General features: G+C 34.4%; 1 protein-coding gene across 1 annotated transcript; it reads right to left on the bottom strand.

The window, feature by feature from the left end:
• Positions 1–24,334: 24,334 nt before the first annotated feature.
• On the bottom strand, positions 24,335–25,539 carry LOC139902141 (uncharacterized). The gene is made up of 3 exons (XM_071884794.1): positions 25,330–25,539; positions 25,049–25,196; positions 24,335–24,945 (listed from the first exon to the last, which is right to left on the bottom strand). The coding sequence occupies exons 1-3, from the start codon at positions 25,537–25,539 to the stop codon at positions 24,335–24,337; spliced, it is 969 nt and encodes a 322-aa protein (XP_071740895.1).
• Between the last annotated feature and the right edge of the window lie 865 nt (positions 25,540–26,404).

Here is a 26,404-nt window from a genome sequence, read left to right as displayed (position 1 = left end):
AATTTTGAAGTACTAAAGCATCCGGTACTTTGGATGGGGTTTGTTAGGCCCAATAGATATATCTTTAGGATTCGCGTCAATTAGGGTGTCTGTTCCCTAATTCTTAGATTACCCGACTTAATAAAAAGGGGCATATTCGATTTCGATAATTCAACCATAGAATGTAGTTTCACGTACTTGTGTCTATTTTGTAAATCATTTATAAAACCTGCATGTATTCTCATCCCAAAAATATTAGATTTTAAAAGTGGGACTATAACTTACTTTCACAGATATTTCCTTCCTCGGAAATAAGACTTGGCCACGGATCGATTCACTAACCTATACAAATATGTACATATATATCAAAGTATGATCAAAATATAATTAAAACCATTTTTATTATGTTTTAAAGATTTGAGTGTATTAAGTTAGCTGTCCTCGTTAGTAACCTACAACTAGTTGTTCACAGTTAGATGTACAGAAATAAATCGATATATATTATCTTGAATCAATCCACGACCCAGTGTATACACGTCTTAGGCTAGATCACAACTCAAAGTATATATATTTTTGGAATCAACCTCAACCCTGTATAGCTAACTCCAACATTACTGCATATAGAGTGTCTATGGTTGTTCCAAATAATATATATACATGGGTCGATATGATATGTCAAAACATTTGCATACGTGTCTATGGTATCCCAAGATTACATAATATAATAGAATACATGTATAATAAAATATAAGTTAGCTAGGATATGATTTGTATAGATTTGTTAAACATTTCCCGTAGCTAAAAAGATCAAAAATATCCAATCTTGTTTTACCCATAACTTCTTCATTTTAAATCCGTTTTGAGTGAATCAAATTGCTATGGTTTCATATTGAACTCTAATTTAAGAATCCAAACAGAAAAAGTATAGGTTTATAGTCGGAAATTTAAGCTACATGTCAATTACTAAAGAGGTAATCATTTCCGTCGAAAGAACGACATCTTGATGACCATTTTGAAAAACATACTTTCACTTTGAGTTTAACCAAGATTTTTGGATATAGTTTCATGTTCATATGAAAAATCATTTTCCGAGAAGAACAACTTTTAAATCAAAGTTTATCACAGTTTTTAATTATCCAAACCAAAACAGCCCTCGGTTTCACTACGACGACGTATATTTGATTTTATGGTGTTCATCGTGTTTTCAGGTTTTAAATCATTAAGTTATCATATCATATAGATATAGAACATGTGTTTAGTTGATTTTAAAATTCAAGTTAGAAGGATTAACTTTTGTTTGCGAACAAGTTTAGAATTAACTAAACTATGTTCTAGTAATTACAAGTTTAAACCTTCGAATAAGATAGCTTTATATATATGAATCGAATGATGTTATGAACATCTTTACTATCTCAAGTTTTCTGGATAAAACTACTGGAAATGAGAAAAATGGATCTAGCTTCAAAGGATCCTTGGATGGCTTGAAAGTTCTTGAAGCAGAATCATGACACGAAAACAGTTCAAGTAAGATTTTCACTCGAAATAAGATTGTTATAGTTGTAGAAATTGAATGAAAGTTTGAATATGAATATTACCTTGAATTAGAAAGATAACCTACTGTAAATAACAAAGGTTCCTTGATCTTAGATGATTACTTGGAATGGATTAGAAAGCTTGGAAGTAAACTTGCAACTTGGTAGTATTCTTGATTTTTATGAAACTATACTTATGGAATTTATGAAGAACACTTAGAACTTGAAGATGGAACTTAAGAGAGATCAATTAGATGAAGAAAATTGAAGAATGAAAGTGTTTGTAGGTGTTTTTGGTCGTTGGTATATGGATTAGATATAAAGGATATGTAATTTTGGTTTCATGTAAATAAGTCATGAATGATTACTATTATTTTTGTAATTTTATGAGATATTTCATGCTAGTTTCCAAATGATAGTGCCCACATGTGTTAGGTGACTCACATGGTCTGCTAAGAGCTGATCATTGGAGTGTATATACCAATAGTACATGCATCTGAAAGCTGTGTATTGTATGAGTACGAGTACGGGTGCATACGAGTAGAATTGTTGATGAAACTGAACGAGGATGTAATTGTAAGCATTTTTGTTAAGTAGAAGTACTTTGATATGTGTCTTGAAGTCTTTCAAAAGTGTAAGAATACATATCAAAACACAACATGTATATACATTCTAATGGAGTCGTTAAGTCTTCGTTAGTCGTTACATGTAAGTGTTGTTTTGAAACCTTTAAGTTAACGATCTCAATTAATGTTGTTAACCCAATGTTTATTATATCAAATGAGATGTTAAATTATTATATTATCATGATATTATGATGTATGAATATCTCTTAATATGATATATACATTAAAATATCGTTACAACGATAATCGTTACATATAAGTCTCGTTTCGTAATTCTTGAGCTAGTAGTCTTGTGTTTACATATGTAGTTCATTGTTAACACACTTAATGATACATTTAAATATCATTTTATCATGTTAAATATAGTGTATCAATATCTTAATATGATACATATGTATTTAGTAGACGTTATCATAACGATAATCGTTATATATATCATTTCGAGTTTCTTAACTTAGTAATCTCATTTCTTATGTATATCACACATTGTTAATATATTTAGTGAGATACTAACTCATCATAATCTTATGTCAACCATATATATATGTCTATATATACCACAACATGTAGTTTTTACAATTTTGTAACGTTCGTGAATCGCCGGTCAACTTGGGTGATCAATTGTGTATATGAAACTTATTTCATTTAATCAAGTCTTAACAAGTTTGATTGCTTAACACGTTGGAAACATTTAGTCATGTAAATATCAATCTCAATTAATATATATAAACATGGAAAAGTTCGGGTCACTACAGTAACTACCCGTTAAATAAATTTCGTCCCGAAATTTTTAGCTGTTGAAGGTGTTGACGAATCTTCTGGAAATAGATGCGGGTATTTCTTCTTCATCTGATCTTCATGCTCCCAGGTGAATTCGGGTCCTCTACGAGCATTCCATCTAACCTTAACAATCGGTATCTTGTTTTTCTTAAGTCTCTTAACCTCACGATCCATTATTTCGACGGGTTCTTCAATGAATTGAAGTTTTTCATTGATTTGGATTTCGTTCAACGGAATAGTGAGATCTTCTTTAGCAAAACATTTCTTCAAATTCGAGACTTGGAAAGTGTTATGTACAGCCACGAGTTGTTGAGGTAGCTCCAGTTGGTAAGCTACTGGTCCGACACGATCTATAATCTTGAATGGTCCAATGTACCTTGGATTTAGTTTCCCCCGTTTACCAAATCGAACAACGCCTTTCCAAGGAGAAACCTTAAGCATGACCATTTCTCCAATTTCAAACTCTATATCTTTTCTTTTACTGTTTGCGTAGCTCTTTTGTCGACTCTAGGCGGTTTTCAATCGTTGTTGAATTTGGATGATTTTCTCGGTAGTTTCTTATATTATCTCTGGAGCCGTAATCTGTCTATCCCCAACTTCATTCCAACAAATCGGAGACCTGCACTTTCTACCATAAAGTGCCTCAAACGGCGCCATCTCAATACTAGAATGATAACTGTTGTTGTAGGAAAATTCTGCTAACGGTAGGTGTCGATCCCAACTGTTTCCGTAATCAATAACACATACTCGTAGCATGTCTTCAAGCATTTGTATCATCCTTTCGCTCTGCCCATCAGTTTATGGATGATAGGTAGTACTCATGTCTAGACGAGTCCCCAATGCTTGTTGCAACGCCTGCCAGAACCTTGAAACAAATCTACCATCCCTATCAGATATAATAGAGACGGGTATTCAATGTCTGGAGACAACCTCCTTCAAATACAATCGCGCCAACTTCTCCATTTTGTCATCTTCTCTCATTGGCAGGAAGTGTGATGACTTGGTGAGACGATCAACTATTACCCAAATAGTATCATAACCACTTGCAGTCCTTGGCAATTTAGTAATGAAATCCATGGTAATGTTTTCCCATTTCCATTCCGGGATTTCAGGTTGTTGTAGTAGACCTGATGGTTTCTGATGCTCAGCTTTGACCTTAGAACACGTCAAACATTCTCTTGGCTTTCATACCCGGCCACCAAAAGTGTTTCTTGAGATCTTTATACATCTTCCCCGCTCCGGGATGTATTAAATATCTGGTTTTATGTGCTTCTTTAAGTACCATTTCTCTCACATCTCTAAACCTTGGTACCCAAATTCTATCAGCCCTATATCGGGTTCCGTCTTTCCGAATATTAAGATGTTTCTCTGATCCTTTGGGTATCTCATTCTTCAACTTTCCTTCTTTTACAACCCTTTGTTGCGCCTCCTTTATTTGAGTAGTAAGGTTAGTACGAATAATTATATTCATAGCTTTTACCCATATAGGTTCTCTGTCCTTTCTACTCAAAGCGTCGGCTACCACATTCGCCTTCCCCGGGTGGTATCGAATCTCAAAATCATAATCATTCAACAGTTCAATCCACCTGCGTTGTCTCATATTCAGTTGCTTCTGATTAAATATATGTTGGAGACTTTTTTGATCGGTATATATAATACTTTTGACCCCATATAAATAATGCCTCCAAGTCTTTAATGCAAAAACAACAGCACCCAATTCCAAATCGTGAGTTGTATAATTTTGCTCGTGAATCCTCAATTGTCTAGATGCATAAGCCATCACCTTTGTTCGTTGTATTAATACACAACCAAGACCTTGCTTTGATGCATCATGATAAATCACAAAATCATCATGCCCTTCAGGCAATGACAATATAGGTGCCGTAGTTAGCTTTTTCTTCAATAACTGAAACGTCTTCTCTTGTTCATCCTTCCATTCAAATTTCTTCCCTTTATGCGTTAATGCAGTCAAGGGTTTTGCTATTTTGGAGAAATCTTGGATGAATCTTCTGTAGTAACTAGCCAATCCTAAAAATTGACGTATATGCTTCGGAGTTTTTGGGGTTTCCCACTTTTCAACGGTTTCGATCTTTGCCGGGTCCACCTGGATACCTTCTTTGTTCACTATGTGACCGAGGAATTGAACTTCTTCCAACCAAAATGCACACTTTGAAAACTTAGCGTACAGTTTTTCTTTCCTCAATACTTCTAGCACTTTTCTCAAATGTTCGTCGTGCTCTTGATCATTCTTTGAGTAAATAAGTATGTCATCGATGAAAACAATGACAAACTTGTCAAGATATGGCCCACACACTCGGTTCATAAGGTCCATGAACACAGCTGGTGCGTTGGTCAATCCAAACGGCATAACCATAAACTCGTAATGACCATAACGCCTCCTAAAAGCAATTTTTGGAATATCATCCTCCTTTACTCGCATTTGATGATATCCAGAACGTAAATCGATTTTCAAATAAACCGACGAGCCTTGTAGTTGATCAAATAAGTTGTCAATTCTCGACAGTGGATAATGGTTTTTGATGGTAAGTTTATTCAACTCTCTGTAGTCAATACACAACCTAAATGTATCATCCTTCTTCTTGACAAACAAAACAGGAGCTCCCCATGGTGATGTGCTTGGTCGAATGAAACCACGTTCTAATAGTTCTTGCAGTTGGCTTTGCAGTTCTTTCATCTCGCTGGGTGCGAGTCTGTAAGGAGCACGAGCTATTGGTGCAGCTCCTGTTATAATATCTATTTGAAATTCAACAGATCGATGTGGAGGTAGTCCCGGTAATTCTTTCAGAAATACATCGGGAAATTCTTTTGCGACGGGAACATCATTGATGCTCTTTTCTTCAGTTTGTACTTTCTCGACGTGTGCTAGAACAGCATGGCAACCTTTTCTTATTAGTTTTTGTGCCTTCAAATTACTAATAAGATGTAGCTTCGTGTTGCCCTTTTCTCCGTACACCATTAAGGGTTCTCCTTCTGCTCGTACAATACGAATTGCATTTTTATAATATACGATCTCTGCTTTCATCTCCTTCAGCCAGTCCATGCCAACTATTACATCAAAACTCCCTAACTCTACTGGTATCAAATCAAACTTAAATATTTCGCTACCCAGTTTAATTTCTCGATTTTGGCATATATAATCTGCTGAAATTAATTTATCGTTTGCTAATTCGAGTAAAAATTTACTATCCAACTTTGTCAATGGACAACTTAATTTAGCACAAAAATCTCTACTCATATAGCTTCTATCCGCACCCGAATCAAATAAAACGTAAGCAGATTTATTGTCAATAAGAAATGTACCTGTAACAAGCTCCGGGTCTTCCTGTGCCTCTACCGCATTTATATTGAAAACTCTTCTGCGGCCTTGTCCATTCGTGTTCTCCTAGTTCGGGCAATTTCTAATAATGTGGCCCGGTTTTCCACATTTATAACAAACTACATTGGCACTACTTGCTCCGACACTACTTGCTCCGCCATTACTCGTTCCGACACCATTTGTTCCTTTCGTTCTGTTAACCCCTGGTCCGTAGAACTCACACTTCACCGCGCTATGACCATTTCTTTTACACTTGTTGCAAAATTTGGTGCAGAACCCCGAGTGATACTTTTCACACCTTTGGCATAGCTACTTCTGATTGTTGTTATTGTTGCGGTTGTTATTGTTGTTGGGATGATTGTTGTAGTTGTTGTTGTTGTGCCGTTTGTTGTAGTTGTGATTGATGTTGCGATTGTTGGGATAGTTGTTGTTGTTTTGGTGACTCTTATCACCGTTTTCCTCCCACTTTCTTTTGACTAACTTCACGTTGGCCTCTTCGGCCGTTTGTTCTTTAATTCTTCTCTCAATCTGGTTTACTAGTTTGTGAGCCATTCTACATGCCTTTTGTATGGAGGCAGGCCCATGTGAACTTATATCTTCTTGGATTCTCTCCGGTAACCCTTTCACAAACGCGTCTATCTTCTCTTCCTCATCTTCGAACGCTCTCGGACACAATAGGCATAATTCTGTGAATCGTCTTTCGTACGAAGTAATATCGAATCCCTGTGTTCGTAACCCTCTAAGTTCTGACTTGAGCTTATTGACCTCGGTTCTGGGATGGTACTTCTCGTTCATCAAGTGCTTGAATGCTGACCACAGTAGCGCGTAAGGAGCATCTTGTCCCACTTGCTCTAGATAGGTATTCCACCATGTTAACGCAATACCTGTGAAGGAATGCGTGGCGTACTTCACTTTCTCTCCTTCAGCACACTTACTTATGGTAAACATCGATTCAACCTTCTCGGTCCACCGTTTCAATCCGATTGGTCCTTCGGTCTCATCAAATTCTGAAGGTTTGCAGGCAGTGAATTCCTTGTAGGAGCATCCTACACGATTTCTTGCGCCGTTAGCTGTATTGCTAGATTCGGAGTTATTGTTGGTATGTAGCGCGGCCTGTACTGCGGCTATGTTTGAAGCAAGAAAGGCACGAAATTCCTCTTCGCTCATATTCAAGGTGTGTCGAGTAGTCGGTGCCATTTCCTTCAAAATAGTCAAATGAAACAATTTAATCATATAGAATATTAAGAGTAGTCAATAGTATCTCGTAGCATAATATGAACTCATTTATAAAAGCTTTTTCTTCATATTAGCGTTTTATAAGTTTAAATTCGGGTACTACCTACCCGTTAAGTTCATACTTAGTAGCTAATATACAATTCAACTACTACAATTCCATATGAAAAACTAATTATAATAATATATCACATACAAATATTCTTCAAATTTACAACTTCGCTATATTACATATAACATGAAATATAGTACACTATGATACAGGACAGTTTTGAAGATAAATCTAGTTAATACGCAAGTTGTTCAGCAAAGGAAATAAAGACACGTAATTCATAAGTCCAGAAACAAGTCATGCATTCTGGTTTTACTAAGACGACTTCCCATCCTTGGTCTTGTGGAAAATGACCGTTATGACCATTTGCTAGGCAGCATGTTGTAATGTCGACAAAAGGACGAGGGTTTCGTAATGTCCAACAGCCCCGTAATAATCTAAAAACCTTGTTTCTCACCCCAACTACTAAATCCGTCACTTGTGGGAAAGTTTTATTTAAAAGCTGCAATCCGATGTTCTTTTTCTCACTTTGGTAAGAAGCGAACATCACTAACCCGTAAGCATAACATGCTTCTTTATGTTGCATATTAGAAGCTCTTTCTAATTCATGAAATCCTATGTTGGGATATGTTGAGTCAAAATAGGTTCTTAACCCGTAGCGTAAAATTGCATTTGGGTTCCCCGCATTTAACACTTTAAAGAAAACACGACGTAACTTAAAGTCTCCCCAATGTGATATACCCCACCTATCAAAGGAAAGTCTTTTATAAACTAAGGCATTTCTGGAAAGTCTTTCAAATGTTTGACAACTTAATTTCGCCATAACTAAATGTGCTGATGAATTCTGACCGACTCTAGACAAGATTTCCTCAATCATATCCTCTGGTAGGTCTTCTAAAATATTCGGTTGTCTACCCTTAACATCCATTTTGTTTTTATACTGTAAAATAGACAAGGATTAGATTCGTAATAACAAACAATACAAGCAATTTTTACATAGAACATAAAAGTACAAGCACACTACAATACATTTATTACACAACATGCTCACACCCCTCTAATCTGAATCACTGGTTTCTTCTTCTTCAGACTTGGTTCTTTTTCCTAATCTTCTAGGGATATATGATGTTCCTCTAATATGAGTCGTCGTTTTCCACATTGGTTTAGAAAAACCGTCGTTTTCCTGGATGTTTACGATACATATAAAGTTCATCGGGGTCGGAATCAGATTTCCCTATTTTGATGCCTTTTCCCTTATTATTTTCTTTTGCCTCATTAAATTGGGTTGGGGTAATTTCTATAACATCATCGGAATCCTCATCAGGATCCGATTCATCGGAAAATTGGTAATTTTCCCAATATTTTGCTTCCTTAGCGGAAACACCATTGACCATTATTAACTTTGGTCCATTGGTTAAGGATTTTCTTTTATTTGACCGGTTTTCTGTGGTTCCTACTATTCCCCCCTCCGGAACCTCTTCTTCTTCCGGTTCCTCTTCTTCTGGTTCCTCTTCTTCCGGTTCCGTTTCCTCTTCTTCCGGTTCTTCGGGAACTTGTGAATCTTGCCAATATATATTCGACTCTTCGTTATTATTAGGTGAGTCAATGGGATTTGTGCTAGAGGTAGACATCTATCACACAATATCAAACATGTTAAGAGATTAATATATCACATAATATTTACATGTTAATAATATATAATTTCCAACAAAAATGTTAAGCAATCATTTTTAAAGAAAACACGGTCGAAGTCCAGACTCACTAATGCATCCTAACAAATTCGATAAGACACACTAATGCAAATTTTCTGGTTCTCTAAGACCAACGCTCGGATACCAACTGAAATGTCCCGTTCATATTGATTATAAACGTTCCATATTAATTAATTTCGTTGCGAGGTTTTGACCTCTATATAAGACGTTTTTCAAAGACTACATTCATTTTTAAAACAACCATAACCTTTATTTTATCAATAAAGGTTTTAAAAACATTACGTAGATTATCAAATAATGATAATCTAAAATATACTGTTTACACACGACCATTACATAATGGTTTACAATAGAAATATATTACATCGACATATGTTTCTTGAATGCAGTTTTTACACAATATCATACAAACATGGACTCCAAATCTTGTTCTTATTTTAGTATACAACAGCGGAAACTCTTAATATTCACCTGAGAATAAACATGCTTTAAACGTCAACAAAAATGTTGGTGAGTTATAGGTTTAACCTATATATATCAAATCGTAACAATAGACCACAAGATTTCATATTTCAATACACATCCCATACATAGAGATAAAAATCATTCATATGGTGAACACCTAGTAACCGACATTAACAAGATGCATATAATAGAATATCCCCATCATTTTGGGACACCCTTCGGATATGATATAAATTTCGAAGTACTAAAGCATCCGGTACTTTGGATGGGGTTTGTTAGGCCCAATAGATCTATCTTTAGGATTTGCGTCAATTAGTGTGTCTGTTACCTAATTCTTCGATTACCAGACTTAATAAAAAGGGGCATATTCGATTTCGATAATTCAACCATAGAATGTAGTTTCACGTACTTGTGTATATTTTGTAAATCATTTATAAAACCTGCATGTATTCTCATCCCAAAAATATTACTTTTTAAAAGTGGGACTATAACTCACTTTCACAGATATTTCCTTCCTCGAAAATAAGACTTGGCCATAGATCGATTCACGAACCTATACAAATATGTACATATATATCAAAGTATGATCAAAATATAATTACAACCATTTTTATTATGTTTTAAAGATTTGGGTGTATTAAGTTAGCTGTCCTCGTTAGTAACCTACAACTACTTGTCCAAAGTTAGATGTACAGAAAAAATCGATATATATTATCTTGAATCAATCCACGACCCAGTGTATACACATCTCAGGCTAGATCACAACTCAAAGTATATATATTTTTGGAATCAACCTCAACCCTGTATAGCTAACTCCAACATTACTGCATTTAGAGTGTCTATGGTTGTTCCAAATAATATATATACATGGGTCGATATGATATGTCAAAACATTTGCATACGTATCTATGGTATCCCAAGATTACATAATATATTAGAATACATGTATAATACAATATAAGTTAGCTAGGATATGATTTGTATAGATTTGTTAAACATTTCCCGTAGCTAAAAAGATCAAAGATATCCAATCTTGTTTTACCCATAACTTCTTCATTTTAAATCCGTTTTGAGTGAATCAAATTGCTATGGTTTCATATTGAACTCTAATTTAAGAATCCAAACAGAAAAAGTATAGGTTTATAGTCGAAAATTTAAGCTACATGTCAATTACTAAAGAGGTAGTCATTTCCGTCGAAAGAACGACATCTTGATGACTATTTTGAAAAACAAAGGTTCCTTGATCTTAGATGATTACTTGGAATGGATTAGAAAGCTTGGAAGTAAACTTGCAACTTGGTAGTATTCTTGATTTTTATGAAACTATACTTATGGAATTTATGAAGAACACTTAGAACTTGAAGATGGAACTTAAGAGAGATCAATTAGATGAAGAAAATTGAAGAATGAAAGTGTTTGTAGGTGTTTTTGGTCGTTGGTATATGGATTAGATATAAAGGATATGTAATTTTGGTTTCATGTAAATAAGTCATGAATGATTACTATTATTTTTGTAATTTTATGAGATATTTCATGCTAGTTTCCAAATGATAGTGCCCACATGTGTTAGGTGACTCACATGGTCTGCTAAGAGCTGATCATTGGAGTGTATATACCAATAGTACATGCATCTGAAAGCTGTGTATTGTATGAGTACGAGTACGGGTGCATACGAGTAGAATTGTTGATGAAACTGAACGAGGATGTAATTGTAAGCATTTTTGTTAAGTAGAAGTACTTTGATATGTGTCTTGAAGTCTTTCAAAAGTGTAAGAATACATATCAAAACACAACATGTATATACATTCTAATGGAGTCGTTAAGTCTTCGTTAGTCGTTACATGTAAGTGTTGTTTTGAAACCTTTAAGTTAACGATCTCAATTAATGTTGTTAACCCAATGTTTATTATATCAAATGAGATGTTAAATTATTATATTATCATGATATTATGATGTATGAATATCTCTTAATATGATATATACATTAAAATATCGTTACAACGATAATCGTTACATATAAGTCTCGTTTCGTAATTCTTGAGTTAGTAGTCTTGTTTTTACATATGTAGTTCATTGTTAACACACTTAATGATACATTTAAATATCATTTTATCATGTTAAATATAGTGTATCAATATCTTAATATGATACATATGTATTTAGTAGACGTTATCATAACGATAATCGTTATATATATCATTTCGAGTTTCTTAACTTAGTAATCTCATTTCTTATGTATATCACACATTGTTAATATATTTAGTGAGATACTAACTCATCATAATCTTATGTCAACCATATATATATGTCTATATATACCACAACATGTAGTTTTTACAATTTTGTAACGTTCGTGAATCGCCGGTCAACTTGGGTGATCAATTGTCTATATGAAACTTATTTCATTTAATCAAGTCTTAACAAGTTTGATTGCTTAACACGTTGGAAACATTTAGTCATGTAAATATCAATCTCAATTAATATATATAAACATGGAAAAGTTCGGGTCACTACAGTAACTACCCGTTAAATAAATTTCGTCCCGAAATTTTTAGCTGTTGAAGGTGTTGACGAATCTTCTGGAAATAGATGTGGGTATTTCTTCTTCATCTGATCTTCATGCTCCCAGGTGAATTCGGGTCCTCTACGAGCATTCCATCTAACCTTAACAATCGGTATCTTGTTTTTCTTAAGTCTCTTAACCTCACGATCCATTATTTCGACGGGTTCTTCAATGAATTGAAGTTTTTCATTGATTTGGATTTCGTTCAACGGAATAGTGAGATCTTCTTTAGCAAAACATTTCTTCAAATTCGAGACTTGGAAAGTGTTATGTACAGCCACGAGTTGTTGAGGTAGCTCCAGTTGGTAAGCTACTGGTCCGACACGATCTATAATCTTGAATGGTCCAATGTACCTTGGATTTAGTTTCCCCCGTTTACCAAATCGAACAACGCCTTTCCAAGGTGAAACCTTAAGCATGACCATTTCTCCAATTTCAAACTCTATATCTTTTCTTTTACTGTTTGCGTAGCTCTTTTGTCGACTCTAGGCGGTTTTCAATCGTTGTTGAATTTGGATGATTTTCTCGGTAGTTTCTTATATTATCTCTGGAGCCGTAATCTGTCTATCCCCAACTTCATTCCAACAAATCGGAGACCTGCACTTTCTACCATAAAGTGCCTCAAACGGCGCCATCTCAATACTAGAATGATAACTGTTGTTGTAGGAAAATTCTGCTAACGGTAGGTGTCGATCCCAACTGTTTCCGTAATCAATAACACATGCTCGTAGCATGTCTTCAAGCATTTGTATCATCCTTTCACTCTGCCCATCAGTTTGTGGATGATAGGCAGTACTCATGTCTAGACGAGTCCCCAATGCTTGTTGCAACGCCTGCCAGAACCTTGAAACAAATCTACCATCCCTATCAGATATAATAGAGACGGGTATTCAATGTCTGGAGACAACCTCCTTCAAATACAATCGCGCCAACTTCTCCATTTTGTCATCTTCTCTCATTGGCAGGAAGTGTGCTGACTTGGTGAGACGATCAACTATTACCCAAATAGTATCATAACCACTTGCAGTCCTTGGCAATTTAGTAATGAAATCCATGGTAATGTTTTCCCATTTCCATTCCGGGATTTCAGGTTGTTGTAGTAGACCTGATGGTTTCTGATGCTCAGCTTTGACCTTAGAACACGTCAAACATTCTCTTGGCTTTCATACCCGGCCACCAAAAGTGTTTCTTGAGATCTTTATACATCTTCCCCGCTCCGGGATGTATTAAATATCTGGTTTTATGTGCTTCTTTAAGTACCATTTCTCTCACATCTCCAAACCTTGGTACCCAAATTCTATCAGCCCTATATCGGGTTCTGTCTTCCCGAATATTAAGATGTTTCTCTGATCCTTTGGGTATCTCATTCTTCAACTTTCCTTCTTTTACAACCCTTTGTTGCGCCTCCTTTATTTGAGTAGTAAGGTTAGTACGAATAATTATATTCATAGCTTTTACCCATATAGGTTCTCTGTCCTTTCTACTCAAAGCGTCGGCTACCACATTCGCCTTCCCCGGGTGGTATCGAATCTCAAAATCATAATCATTCAACAGTTCAATCCACCTGCGTTGTCTCATATTCAGTTGCTTCTGATTAAATATATGTTGGAGACTTTTTTGATCGGTATATATAATACTTTTGACCCCATATAAATAATGCCTCCAAGTCTTTAATGCAAAAACAACAGCACCCAATTCCAAATCGTGAGTTGTATAATTTTGCTCGTGAATCCTCAATTGTCTAGATGCATAAGCCATCACCTTTGTTCGTTGTATTAATACACAACCAAGACCTTGCTTTGATGCATCACGATAAATCACAAAATCATCATTCCCTTCAGGCAATGACAATATAGGTGCCGTAGTTAGCTTTTTCTTCAATAACTGAAACGTCTTCTCTTGTTCATCCTTCCATTCAAATTTCTTCCCTTTATGCGTTAATGCAGTCAAGGGTTTTGCTATTTTGGAGAAATCTTGGATGAATCTTCTGTAGTAACTAGCCAATCCTAAAAATTGACGTATATGCTTCGGAGTTTTTGGGGTTTCCCACTTTTCAACGGTTTCGATCTTTGCCGGGTCTACCTGGATACCTTCTTTGTTCACTATGTGACCGAGGAATTGAACTTCTTCCAACCAAAATGCACACTTTGAAAACTTAGCGTACAGTTTTTCTTTCCTCAATACTTCTAGCACTTTTCTCAAATGTTCGTCGTGCTCTTGATCATTCTTTGAGTAAATAAGTATGTCATCGATGAAAACAATGACAAACTTGTCAAGATATGGCCCACACACTCGGTTCATAAGGTCCATGAACACAGCTGGTGCGTTGGTCAATCCAAACGGCATAACCATAAACTCGTAATGACCATAACGCCTCCTAAAAGCAATTTTTGGAATATCATCCTCCTTTACTCGCATTTGATGATATCCAGAACGTAAATCGATTTTCAAATAAACCGACGAGCCTTGTAGTTGATCAAATAAGTTGTCAATTCTCGACAGTGGATAATGGTTTTTGATGGTAAGTTTATTCAACTCTCTGTAGTCAATACACAACCTAAATGTATCATCCTTCTTCTTGACAAAAAAAACAGGAGCTCCCCATGGTGATGTGCTTGGTCGAATGAAACCACGTTCTAATAGTTCTTGCAGTTGGCTTTGCAGTTCTTTCATCTCGCTGGGTGCGAGTCTGTAAGGAGCACGAGCTATTGGTGCAGCTCCTGTTATAATATCTATTTGAAATTCAACAGATCGATGTGGAGGTAGTCCCGGTAATTCTTTCAGAAATACATCGGGAAATTCTTTTGCGACGGGAACATCATTGATGCTATTTTCTTCAGTTTGTACTTTCTCGACGTGTGCTAGAACAGCATGGCAACCTTTTCTTATTAGTTTTTGTGCCTTCAAATTACTAATAAGATGTAGCTTCGTGTTGCCCTTTTCTCCGTACACCATTAAGGGTTCTCCTTCTGCTCGTACAATACGAATTGCATTTTTATAATATACGATCTCTGCTTTCATCTCCTTCAGCCAGTCCATGCCAACTATTACATCAAAACTCCCTAACTATACTGGTATCAAATCAATCTTAAATATTTCGCTACCCAGTTTAATTTCTCGATTTTGGCATATATAATCTGCTGAAATTAATTTATTGTTTGCTAATTCGAGTAAAAATTTACTATCCAACTATGTCAATGGACAACTTAATTTAGCACAAAAATCTCTACTCATATAGCTTCTATCCGCACCCGAATCAAATAAAACGTAAGCAGATTTATTGTCAATAAGAAATGTACCTGTAACAAGCTCCGGGTCTTCCTGTGCCTCTACCGCATTAATATTGAAAACTCTTCCGCGGCCTTGTCCATTCGTGTTCTCCTGGTTCGGGCAATTTCTAATAATGTGGCCCGGTTTTCCACATTTATAACAAACTACATTGGCACTACTTGCTCCGACACTACTTGCTCCGCCATTACTCGTTCCGACACCATTTGTTCCTTTCGTTCTGTTAACCCCTGGTCCGTAGAACTCACACTTCACCGCGCTATGACCATTTCTTTTACACTTGTTGCAAAATTTGGTGCAGAACCCCGAGTGATACTTTTCACACCTTTGGCATAGCTACTTCTGATTGTTGTTATTGTTGCGGTTGTTATTGTTGTTGGGATGATTGTTGTAGTTGTTGTTGTTGTGCCGTTTGTTGTAGTTGTGATTGATGTTGCGATTGTTGGGATAGTTGTTGTTGTTTTGGTGGCTCTTATCACCGTTTTCCTCCCACTTTCTTTTGACTAACTTCACGTTGGCCTCTTCGGCCGTCTGTTCTTTAATTCTTCTCTCAATCTGGTTTACTAGTTTGTGAGCCATTCTACATGCCTTTTGTATGGAGGCAGGCCCATGTGAACTTATATCTTCTTGGATTCTCTCCGGTAACCCTTTCACAAACGCGTCTATCTTCTCTTCCTCATCTTCGAACGCTCTCGGACACAATAGGCATAATTCTGTGAATCGTCTTTCGTACGAAGTAATATCGAATCCCTGTGTTCGTAACCCTCTAAGTTCTGACTTGAGCTTATTGACCTCGGTTCTGGGATGGTACTTCTCGTTCATCAAGTGCTTGAATGCTGACCACAGTAGCGCGTAAGGAGCATCTTGTCCCACTTGCTCTAGATAGGTATTCCACTATGTTAACGCAATACCTGTGAAGGAATGCGTGGCGTACTTCACTTTCTCTCCTTCAGCACACTTACTTATGGTAAACATCGATTCAACCTTCTCGGTCCACCGTTTCAATCCGATTGGTCCTTCGGTCTCATCAAATTCTGAAGGTTTGCAGGCAGTGAATTCCTTGTAGGAGCATCCTACACGATTTCTTGCGCCGTTAGCTGTATTGCTAGATTCGGAGTTATTGTTGGTATGTAGCGCGGCCTGTACTGCGGCTATGTTTGAAGCAAGAAAGGCACGAAATTCCTCTTCGCTCATATTCAAGGTGTGTCGAGTAGTCGGTGCCATTTCCTTCAAAATAGTCAAATGAAACAATTTAATCATATAGAATATTAAGAGTAGTCAATAGTATCTCGTAGCATAATATGAACTCATTTTTAAAAGCTTTTTCTTCATATTAGCGTTTTATAAGTTTAAATTCGGGTACTACCTACCCGTTAAGTTCATACTTAGTAGCTAATATACAATTCAACTACTACAATTCCATATGAAAAACTAATTATAATAATATATCACATACAAATATTCTTCAAATTTACAACTTCGCTATATTACATATAACATGAAATATAGTACACTATGATACAGGACAGTTTTGAAGATAAATCTAGTTAATACGCAAGTTGTTCAGCAAAGGAAATAAAGACACGTAATTCATAAGTCCAGAAACAAGTCATGCATTCTGGTTTTACTAAGACGACTTCCCATCCTTGGTCTTGTGGAAAATGACCGTTATGACCATTTGCTAGGCAGCATGTTGTAATGTCGACAAAAGGACGAGGGTTTCGTAATGTCCAACAGCCCCGTAATAATCTAAAAACCTTGTTTCTCACCCCAACTACTGAATCCGTCACTTGTGGGAAAGTTTTATTTAAAAGCTGCAATCCGATGTTCTTTTTCTCACTTTGGTAAGAAGCGAACATCACTAACCCGTAAGCATAACATGCTTCTTTATGTTGCATATTAGAAGCTCTTTCTAATTCATGAAATCCTATGTTGGGATATGTTGAGTCAAAATAGGTTCTTAACCCGTAGCGTAAAATTGCATTTGGGTTCCCCGCATTTAACACTTTAAAGAAAACACGACGTAACTTAAAGTCTCCCCAATGTGATATACCCCACCTATCAAAGAAAAGCCTTTTATAAACTAAGGCATTTCTGGAAAGTCTTTCAAATGTTTGACAACTTAATTTCGCCATAACTAAATGTGCTGATGAATTCTGACCGACTCTAGACAAGATTTCCTCAATCATATCCTCTGGTAGGTCTTCTAAAATATTCGGTTGTCTACCCTTAACATCCATTTTGTTTTTATACTGTAAAATAGACAAGGATTAGATTCGTAATAACAAACAACACAAGCAATTTTTACATAGAACATAAAAGTACAAGCACACTACAATACATTTATTACACAACATGCTCACACCCCTCTAATCTGAATCACTGGTTTCTTCTTCTTCAGACTTGGTTCTTTTTCCTAATCTTCTAGGGATATATGATGTTCCTCTAATATGAGTCGTCGTTTTCCACATTGGTTTAGAAAAACCGTCGTTTTCCTGGATGTTTACGATACATATAAAGTTCATCGGGGTCGGAATCAGATTTCCCTATTTTGATGCCTTTTCCCTTATTATTTTCTTTTGCCTCATTAAATTGGGTTGGGGTAATTTCTATAACATCATCGGAATCCTCATCAGGATCCGATTCATCGGAAAATTGGTAATTTTCCCAATATTTTGCTTCCTTAGCGGAAACACCATTGACCATTATTAACTTTGGTCCATTGGTTGAGGATTTTCTTTTATTTGACCGGTTTTCTGTGGTTCCTACTATTCCCCCCTCCGGAACCTCTTCTTCTTCCGGTTCCTCTTCTTCTGGTTCCTCTTCTTCCGGTTCCGTTTCCTCTTCTTCCGGTTCTTCGGGAACTTGTGAATCTTGCCAATATATATTCGACTCTTCGTTATTATTAGGTGAGTCAATGGGATTTGTGCTAGAGGTAGACATCTATCACACAATATCAAACATGTTAAGAGATTAATATATCACATAATATTTACATGTTAATAATATATAATTTCCAACAAAAATGTTAAGCAATCATTTTTAAAGAAAACACGGTCGAAGTCCAGACTCACTAATGCATCCTAACAAATTCGATAAGACACACTAATGCAAATTTTCTGGTTCTCTAAGACCAACGCTCGGATACCAACTGAAATGTCCCGTTCATATTGATTATAAACGTTCCATATTAATTAATTTCGTTGCGAGGTTTTGACCTCTATATAAGACGTTTTTCAAAGACTACATTCATTTTTAAAACAACCATAACCTTTATTTTATCAATAAAGGTTTTAAAAACATTACGTAGATTATCAAGTAATGATAATCTAAAATATACTGTTTACACACGACCATTACATAATGGTTTACAATAGAAATATATTACATCGACATATGTTTCTTGAATGCAGTTTTTACACAATATCATACAAACATGGACTCCAAATCTTGTCCTTATTTTAGTATACAACAGCGGAAACTCTTAATATTCACCTGAGAATAAACATGCTTTAAACGTCAACAAAAATGTTGGTGAGTTATAGGTTTAACCTATATATATCAAATCGTAACAATAGACCACAAGATTTCATATTTCAATACACATCCCATACATAGAGATAAAAATCATTCATATGGTGAACACCTAGTAACCGACATTAACAAGATGCATATAATAGAATATCCCCATCATTTTGGGACACCCTTCGGATATGATATAAATTTCGAAGTACTAAAGCATCCGGTACTTTGGATGGGGTTTGTTAGGCCCAATAGATCTATCTTTAGGATTTGCGTCAATTAGTGTGTCTGTTACCTAATTCTTTGATTACCAGACTTAATAAAAAGGGGCATATTCGATTTCGATAATTCAACCATAGAATGTAGTTTCACGTACTTGTGTCTATTTTGTAAATCATTTATAAAACCTGCATGTATTCTCATCCCAAAAATATTACTTTTTAAAAGTGGGACTATAACTCACTTTCACAGATATTTCCTTCCTCGAAAATAAGACTTGGCCATAGATCGATTCACGAACCTATACAAATATGTACATATATATCAAAGTATGATCAAAATATAATTACAACCATTTTTATTATGTTTTAAAGATTTGGGTGTATTAAGTTAGCCGTCCTCGTTAGTAACCTACAACTACTTGTCCACAGTTAGATGTACAGAAAAAATCGATATATATTATCTTGAATCAATCCACGACCCAGTGTATACACATCTCAGGCTAGATCACAACTCAAAGTATATATATTTTTGGAATCAACCTCAACCCTGTATAGCTAACTCCAACATTACTGCATTTAGAGTGTCTATGGTTGTTCCAAATAATATATATACATGGGTCGATATGATATGTCAAAACATTTGCATACGTATCTATGGTATCCCAAGATTACATAATATATTAGAATACATGTATAATACAATATAAGTTAGCTAGGATATGATTTGTATAGATTTGTTAAACATTTCCCGTAGCTAAAAAGATCAAAGATATCCAATCTTGTTTTACCCATAACTTCTTCATTTTAAATCCGTTTTGAGTGAATCAAATTGCTATGGTTTCATATTGAACTCTAATTTAAGAATCCAAACAGAAAAAGTATAGGTTTATAGTCGAAAATTTAAGCTACATGTCAATTACTAAAGAGGTAGTCATTTCCGTCGAAAGAACGACATCTTGATGACCATTTTGAAAAACATACTTTCACTTTGAGTTTAACCAAGATTTTTGGATATAGTTTCATGTTCATATGAAAAATCATTTTCCCAGAAGAACAACTTTTAAATCAAAGTTTATCATAGTTTTTAATTATCTAAACCAAAACAGCCCCCGGTTTCACTACGACAGCGTATATCCGATTTTATGGTGTTCATTGTGTTTCCTGGTTTTAAATCATTAAGTTAGCATATCATATAGATATAGAACATGTGTTTAGTTGATTTTAAAATTCAAGTTAGAAGGATTAACTTTTGTTTGCGAACAAGTTTAGAATTAACTAAACTATTTTCTAGTGATTACAAGTTTTAACCTTCGAATAAGATAGCTTTATATGTATGAATCGAATGATGTTATGAACATCGTTATTACCTCAAGTTTTCTGGATAAAACTACTGGAAATGAGAAAAATGGATCTAGCTTCAAAGGATCCTTGGATAGCTTGAAAGTTCTTGAAGCAGAATTATGACACGAAAACAGTTCAAGTAAGATTTTCACTCGAAATAAGATTGTTATAGTTGTAGAAATTGAATCAAAGTTTGAATATGAATATTACCTTGAATTAGAAAGATAACCTAATGTAAATAACAAAGGTTCCTTGATCTTAGATGATTACTTGGAATGGATTAGAAAGCTTGGAAGTAAACTTGCAACTTGGTAGTATTCTTGATTTTTATGAAACTATACTTATGGAATTTATGAAGAACACTTAGAACTTGAAGATGGAACTTGAGAGAGATCAATTAGATGAAGAAAATTGAAGAATGAAAGTGTTTGTAGGTGTTTTTGGTCGTTGGTATATGGATTAGATATAAAATATATGTAATTTTGTTTTCATGTAAATAAGTCATGAATGATTACTAATATTTTTGTAATTTTATGAGATATTTCATGCTAGTTTCCAAATGATGATTTCCACAGGTGTTAGGTGACTCACATGGGCTGCTAAGATCTGATCATTGGAGTGTATATACCAATAGTACATACATCTAAAAGCTGTGTATTGTATGAGTACGAATACGGGTGCATACGAGTAGAATTGTTGATGAAACTGAACGAGGATGTAATTGTAAGCATTTTTGTTAAGTAGAAGTACTTTGATATGTGTCTTGAAGTCTTTCAAAAGTGTAAGAATACATATCAAAACACAACATGTATATACATTCTAATCGAGTCGTTAAGTCTTACATGTAAGTGTTGTTTTGAAACCTTTAAGTTACCGATCTCAATTAATGTTATTAACCCAATGTTTATTATATCAAATGAGATGTTAAATTATTATATTATCATGATATTATGATGTATGAATATCTATTAATATGATATATACATTAAAATATCGTTACAACGATAATCGTTACATATAAGTCTCGTTTCGTAATTCTTGAGTTAGTACTCTTGTTTTTACATATGTAGTTCATTGTTAACACACTTAATGATATATTTAAATATCATTTTATCATGTTAAATATAGTGTATCAATATCTTAATATGATACATATGTATTTAGTAGACGTTATCATAACGATAATCGTTATATATATCATTTCGAGTTTCTTAACTTAGTAATCTCATTTCCTATGTATATCACACATTGTTAATATATTTAGTGAGATACTTAATCATCATAATCTTATGTCAACCATATATATATGTCTATATATACCACAACATGTAGTTTTTACAATTTTGTAACGTTCGTGAATCGCCGGTCAACTTGAGTGATCAATTGTCTATATGAAACTTATTTCATTTAATCAAGTCTTAACAAGTTTGATTGCTTAACACGTTGGAAACATTTAGTCATGTAAATATCAATCTCAATTAATATATATAAACATGGAAAAGTTCGGGTCACTACCGAAAATGATGATGATTTCGACGATGAATGATGTTAATGATGATGATTAACGTGATGAAAATGATGATGATGTACACGCAGATGATGATGATCACGATGAGATGCAGTTATGACTATGATGATGATGATGTTGTAATCATGATTTAAATAAGTGATTAATGATGATGATCATCGTGATGATGATGAAGGCGATTAGTTGAAGAAGACGATTGATGACTCGAGGAAGAGAAGATAACCAATAATTGTGGCGGCTAAGATTAATCCTAAATGAGCATCAGGCATACATTTTTTTTTATTTATTATCGGGTTTATTAAATAGATAGATGGATCATCATTTAGGAGATAAAAGATATTAGATTACTTTTGGATTGGGCCACGAATTTGCTGTTGGGCTCGGGAGCAATTTGGGCTGATAGTGATGATTGGGCCGAGAAGAAGTATTGAAACAAATAAAGATGGGTTAATTATTATGATTCTGTAAGTTTAATCAGAAAAACCGAATTGGGTGGATGGTTAAGGGTGTTTGGCGTTAGGCGAGAGGTCTCGGGTTCGACCCTGGGCAACGACATCCTTTTTGGAGATTATTACTTTAAAGGTAGTATTATTTATATTACTATAATTATTATTATTATTCTTATTATTAATATTATGATTAAATATTATCAAAGTATTAAAATTATGGTTAATATGCTTACTAATACAATAACATGATAAGTATATTACAAAATGGATTAAGGACATAAAATTTAGAACGATATAATATGGCTATAGCTATTATAATAAAAATGACGATATAATAATATTGTTAAGATAATAGGATAATTATGATTATGGTCATGATCATTAAAAATATTAAATATAAATATATGAAACTCTTTATTATTATTATTATTATTATTATTATTATTATTATTATTATTATTATTATTATTATTATTATTATTATTATTATTATTATTATTATTATTATTATTATTATTATTTTTTAACATTAATATTATTATTTTTAACACTATTATTATTATTATCATTTTTTACTTCTAGAATTATTATTATTATAATAGCTATATTATCATTATTATCAATATTACTATTAATATTATTATTATTATTATTATTACAACAAAATTAGTTATATATATTTTTCAAAACTATATTAATATTTTTATAATAAATAATAATTATACATCTAAATAATATAAAATAAATATATTTAATGAAACCTATAAATTATTAAGTATAACATCTATATCACTAATATTAATATATAAATTTATTTGATTATGATTATATGTTAATATATATACAAATAATATAGGTTCGTGAATCCGAGGTCAACCCTACACTTGTTCAATGTCGTCATATGTATTTTTACTACAAAATACAGTATGGTGAGTTTCATTTGCCTTTTTACCCTTTATATTTTTGGGCTCAGAATACATGCGCAACTTTTATAAATGTTTGACGAAATAGACACAAGTTATCAAAACTACATTATATGGTTGGATTATTAAACCGAATATCGCCCCTTCAAGTCTGGTAATCTAAGAATTAGGGAAATGGCCTCTAATTGACGCGAATCCTAAAGGTAGATCTATCGGGCCCAACGAGCCCTATCCAGGGTATGGATGCTTTAGTACTTTGAGGTATTATTTAGTATATTAGCTGTGCACTGTATACTAGGGGATATTCTATATGCATCTTGTTAAGGTCGGTTACCAGGTGTTCAATCCATATGAATGATTTTTTATCTCTTTGCAGTTTACGAAATGCCTGATATGAGATGATGTTTATGAGAAATGAAATTTAAATCTTGTGGTCTATTAAAATGATGAAAATGAATGATTATGATAAACTAATGAACTCACCAACCTTTTGGTTGACACTTGAAATCATGTTTATTCTCATGTTTGAAAGAAATCTTCCGCTGTGCATTTGCTCATATTAGAGATATTACTTGGAGTCATTCATGACATATTTCAAAAGACGTTGCATTCGAGTCATCGAGTTCATCAAAATTATTACTAAGTCAATTATAGTTGGATATATTATGAAATGGTAGGCATGCTATCAACTTTCGATGTAATTAAAGTTTGTCTTTTAAAAACGAATGCAATGTTGTAAAACGTATCATATAGAGGTCAAGTACCTCGCTATGTAATCAACTATTATGAATCGTTTATATTGCATATGAACGGGTCATGAAAACAACCGTTGGATATTTCGTATTTGTCCCAGAACCATTTTAGAGCTTTCACGATATCATGTTTGACCAGTTCCCAATGTAGTTTGAAAAATTTCAACTTGAAACAGTCCGGTCCTAGGGCTTTCGAGTTACAACACTCCCTTATCGCGTCTACCACTTCACTTTCTGTAAACATGCACTCGAGTAGACCATTCTGTTCAGCCGTGATCTGCTTTGTTGCGCAGATGTTTAGCTCGTTTAATAGCTTCATCTTGCTGTTGCTCGAAGTCTGCTTTTTGAAGAGAGTCATGTAATGGTTTGCCACTGCATTTTTTATATCAATAGGATCTTCGTTCCACTCTCCATTTATGATAAGCCCTTGAATGTTCCGTTTGTTATATCTTCTTCTCATGGAGGCATGAAAAAATTTGGTGTTCTCGTCACCTTCAGTGATCCATTTGGCCCTCGACTTTTGTTTCATCATGTTCGTTTTGATCTTGTCTTTTTCTATCCACTTCCTTCTTGTATCGAGCCATTGCTCCCTTTCATTACAAGTGAGTTGTCTTTTTTCGGCTTCATTCTCCCAATCGGCCACTGAATTTTCAACTCTTCAATCTCTACATCCAATTTCCCATCGATTGTTGACTATGTTCTTTTAGAGCCAATTTGACTTTTTTCAATTTATTTCTCAAGTTACAATCCATCCTTCTACCCTCCTGACATTGGCTCCAAGCTTCATTGATGACATTTGCTACTCCGTCTAAATCCAACCATTCATCGAATATTTTTGTAGGTTTCGATCCAAAATCAATACTTTTATCTCGAAGCACTATGGGGGCAATCATCTGATAATTTTCATTCCAAAACAAGTACTGAGATCTCATCCCATATGAGACTGAATTCCTCCGAAACTAAGAACCTATCAAGTTTGTTAAACTTGATTCCATTATCGCAAATTCTCGTAAATCTCTTTCCTACCATGGGCACATTGATCAGCTTTGTTGTATTGATGAACTCTTTAAACCATTTAGCTCTTCTTTCTATAAATTCACAAATCATCCTTTTTGTTTCATCTCTTACTTCTTTAAAGTCACCGCAAATAACCGACGATGTGTCTTCGTCACCTACAAGTTTTTCAAGGCTCAACCACATTTTTTTCTTATTAGTATCACTATGTGGGCCGTACATGTTAACAATCGTGGAATCAGTCCCCCTCCCTTTCTGTCACGACCCTACTTTTTCCGTTATCTTTTACCGTTTGTATTTAACATCCGTTAATTGATCTTCGTGCCACGTCATTTCTATGAATTATATAATTATTTATTAATAATTATTCCTTATTATGTGTTATATGAATATTTGTATTCATATTTAAAATTGTACGTTTTTACGTGTCGTGGATTTATATCCGGCAAATTATTTTAGTTTTCAAACCAACGGTTAGAATTTTGAGGTATTTAATCCAAATTATTTTAATTATGATATTTTTATATCATATGAGTATATAAAGTATTTTTATATTTTATTTTTCGCGTGTGCGTAATTTCTTCGAAGATTTAATCGCGTAACGGTGTTTTCGCGTTTCGGGTTTGGTTCGGGCTTTCGGGCCACAAGACCTTCTTTCCATTGATCAAGTGGGCCACGTGGGGCCCACCCCACTCATATTTTTGGCCAAACCAAGACCCCCCCCCTATTCAATTTCATTTTCATTTTATCAATTTCCATTTCAATTATTTCCATTTTAATTCTAAACCTAATTCTCCCTTTTTCTCTCCTCCTTTTTTTTTCTTTCTATTTTTGGCCGACCACTCCCATCATCAATATCATCAACATTTTATTATCTTCTAGTACTTGGATCAAAGGGCTTTTCACATAAACGGATTCATCTTTTGATCTCTGCGCGTTCATGTCATTCAATTCTTGATTAGGGTATAAACCCTAACCCTAGCTTTTTTAACTTTAATTATTTTTACTGATTTTGTATGTATGATGATGTTATAGTACTTGTGTATGATTGTATTGATGTTATTATGTGTAGAAATGCTCGATTTAC

The sequence above is a fragment of the Rutidosis leptorrhynchoides genome, chromosome 3 (genome assembly GCF_046630445.1).
Source record: "Rutidosis leptorrhynchoides isolate AG116_Rl617_1_P2 chromosome 3, CSIRO_AGI_Rlap_v1, whole genome shotgun sequence".
Classification (NCBI taxonomy): Eukaryota; Viridiplantae; Streptophyta; class Magnoliopsida; order Asterales; family Asteraceae; genus Rutidosis; species Rutidosis leptorrhynchoides.
Note: the sequence above shows the minus strand (reverse complement) of the source record. Positions and strands in the feature narration are given on the sequence as shown.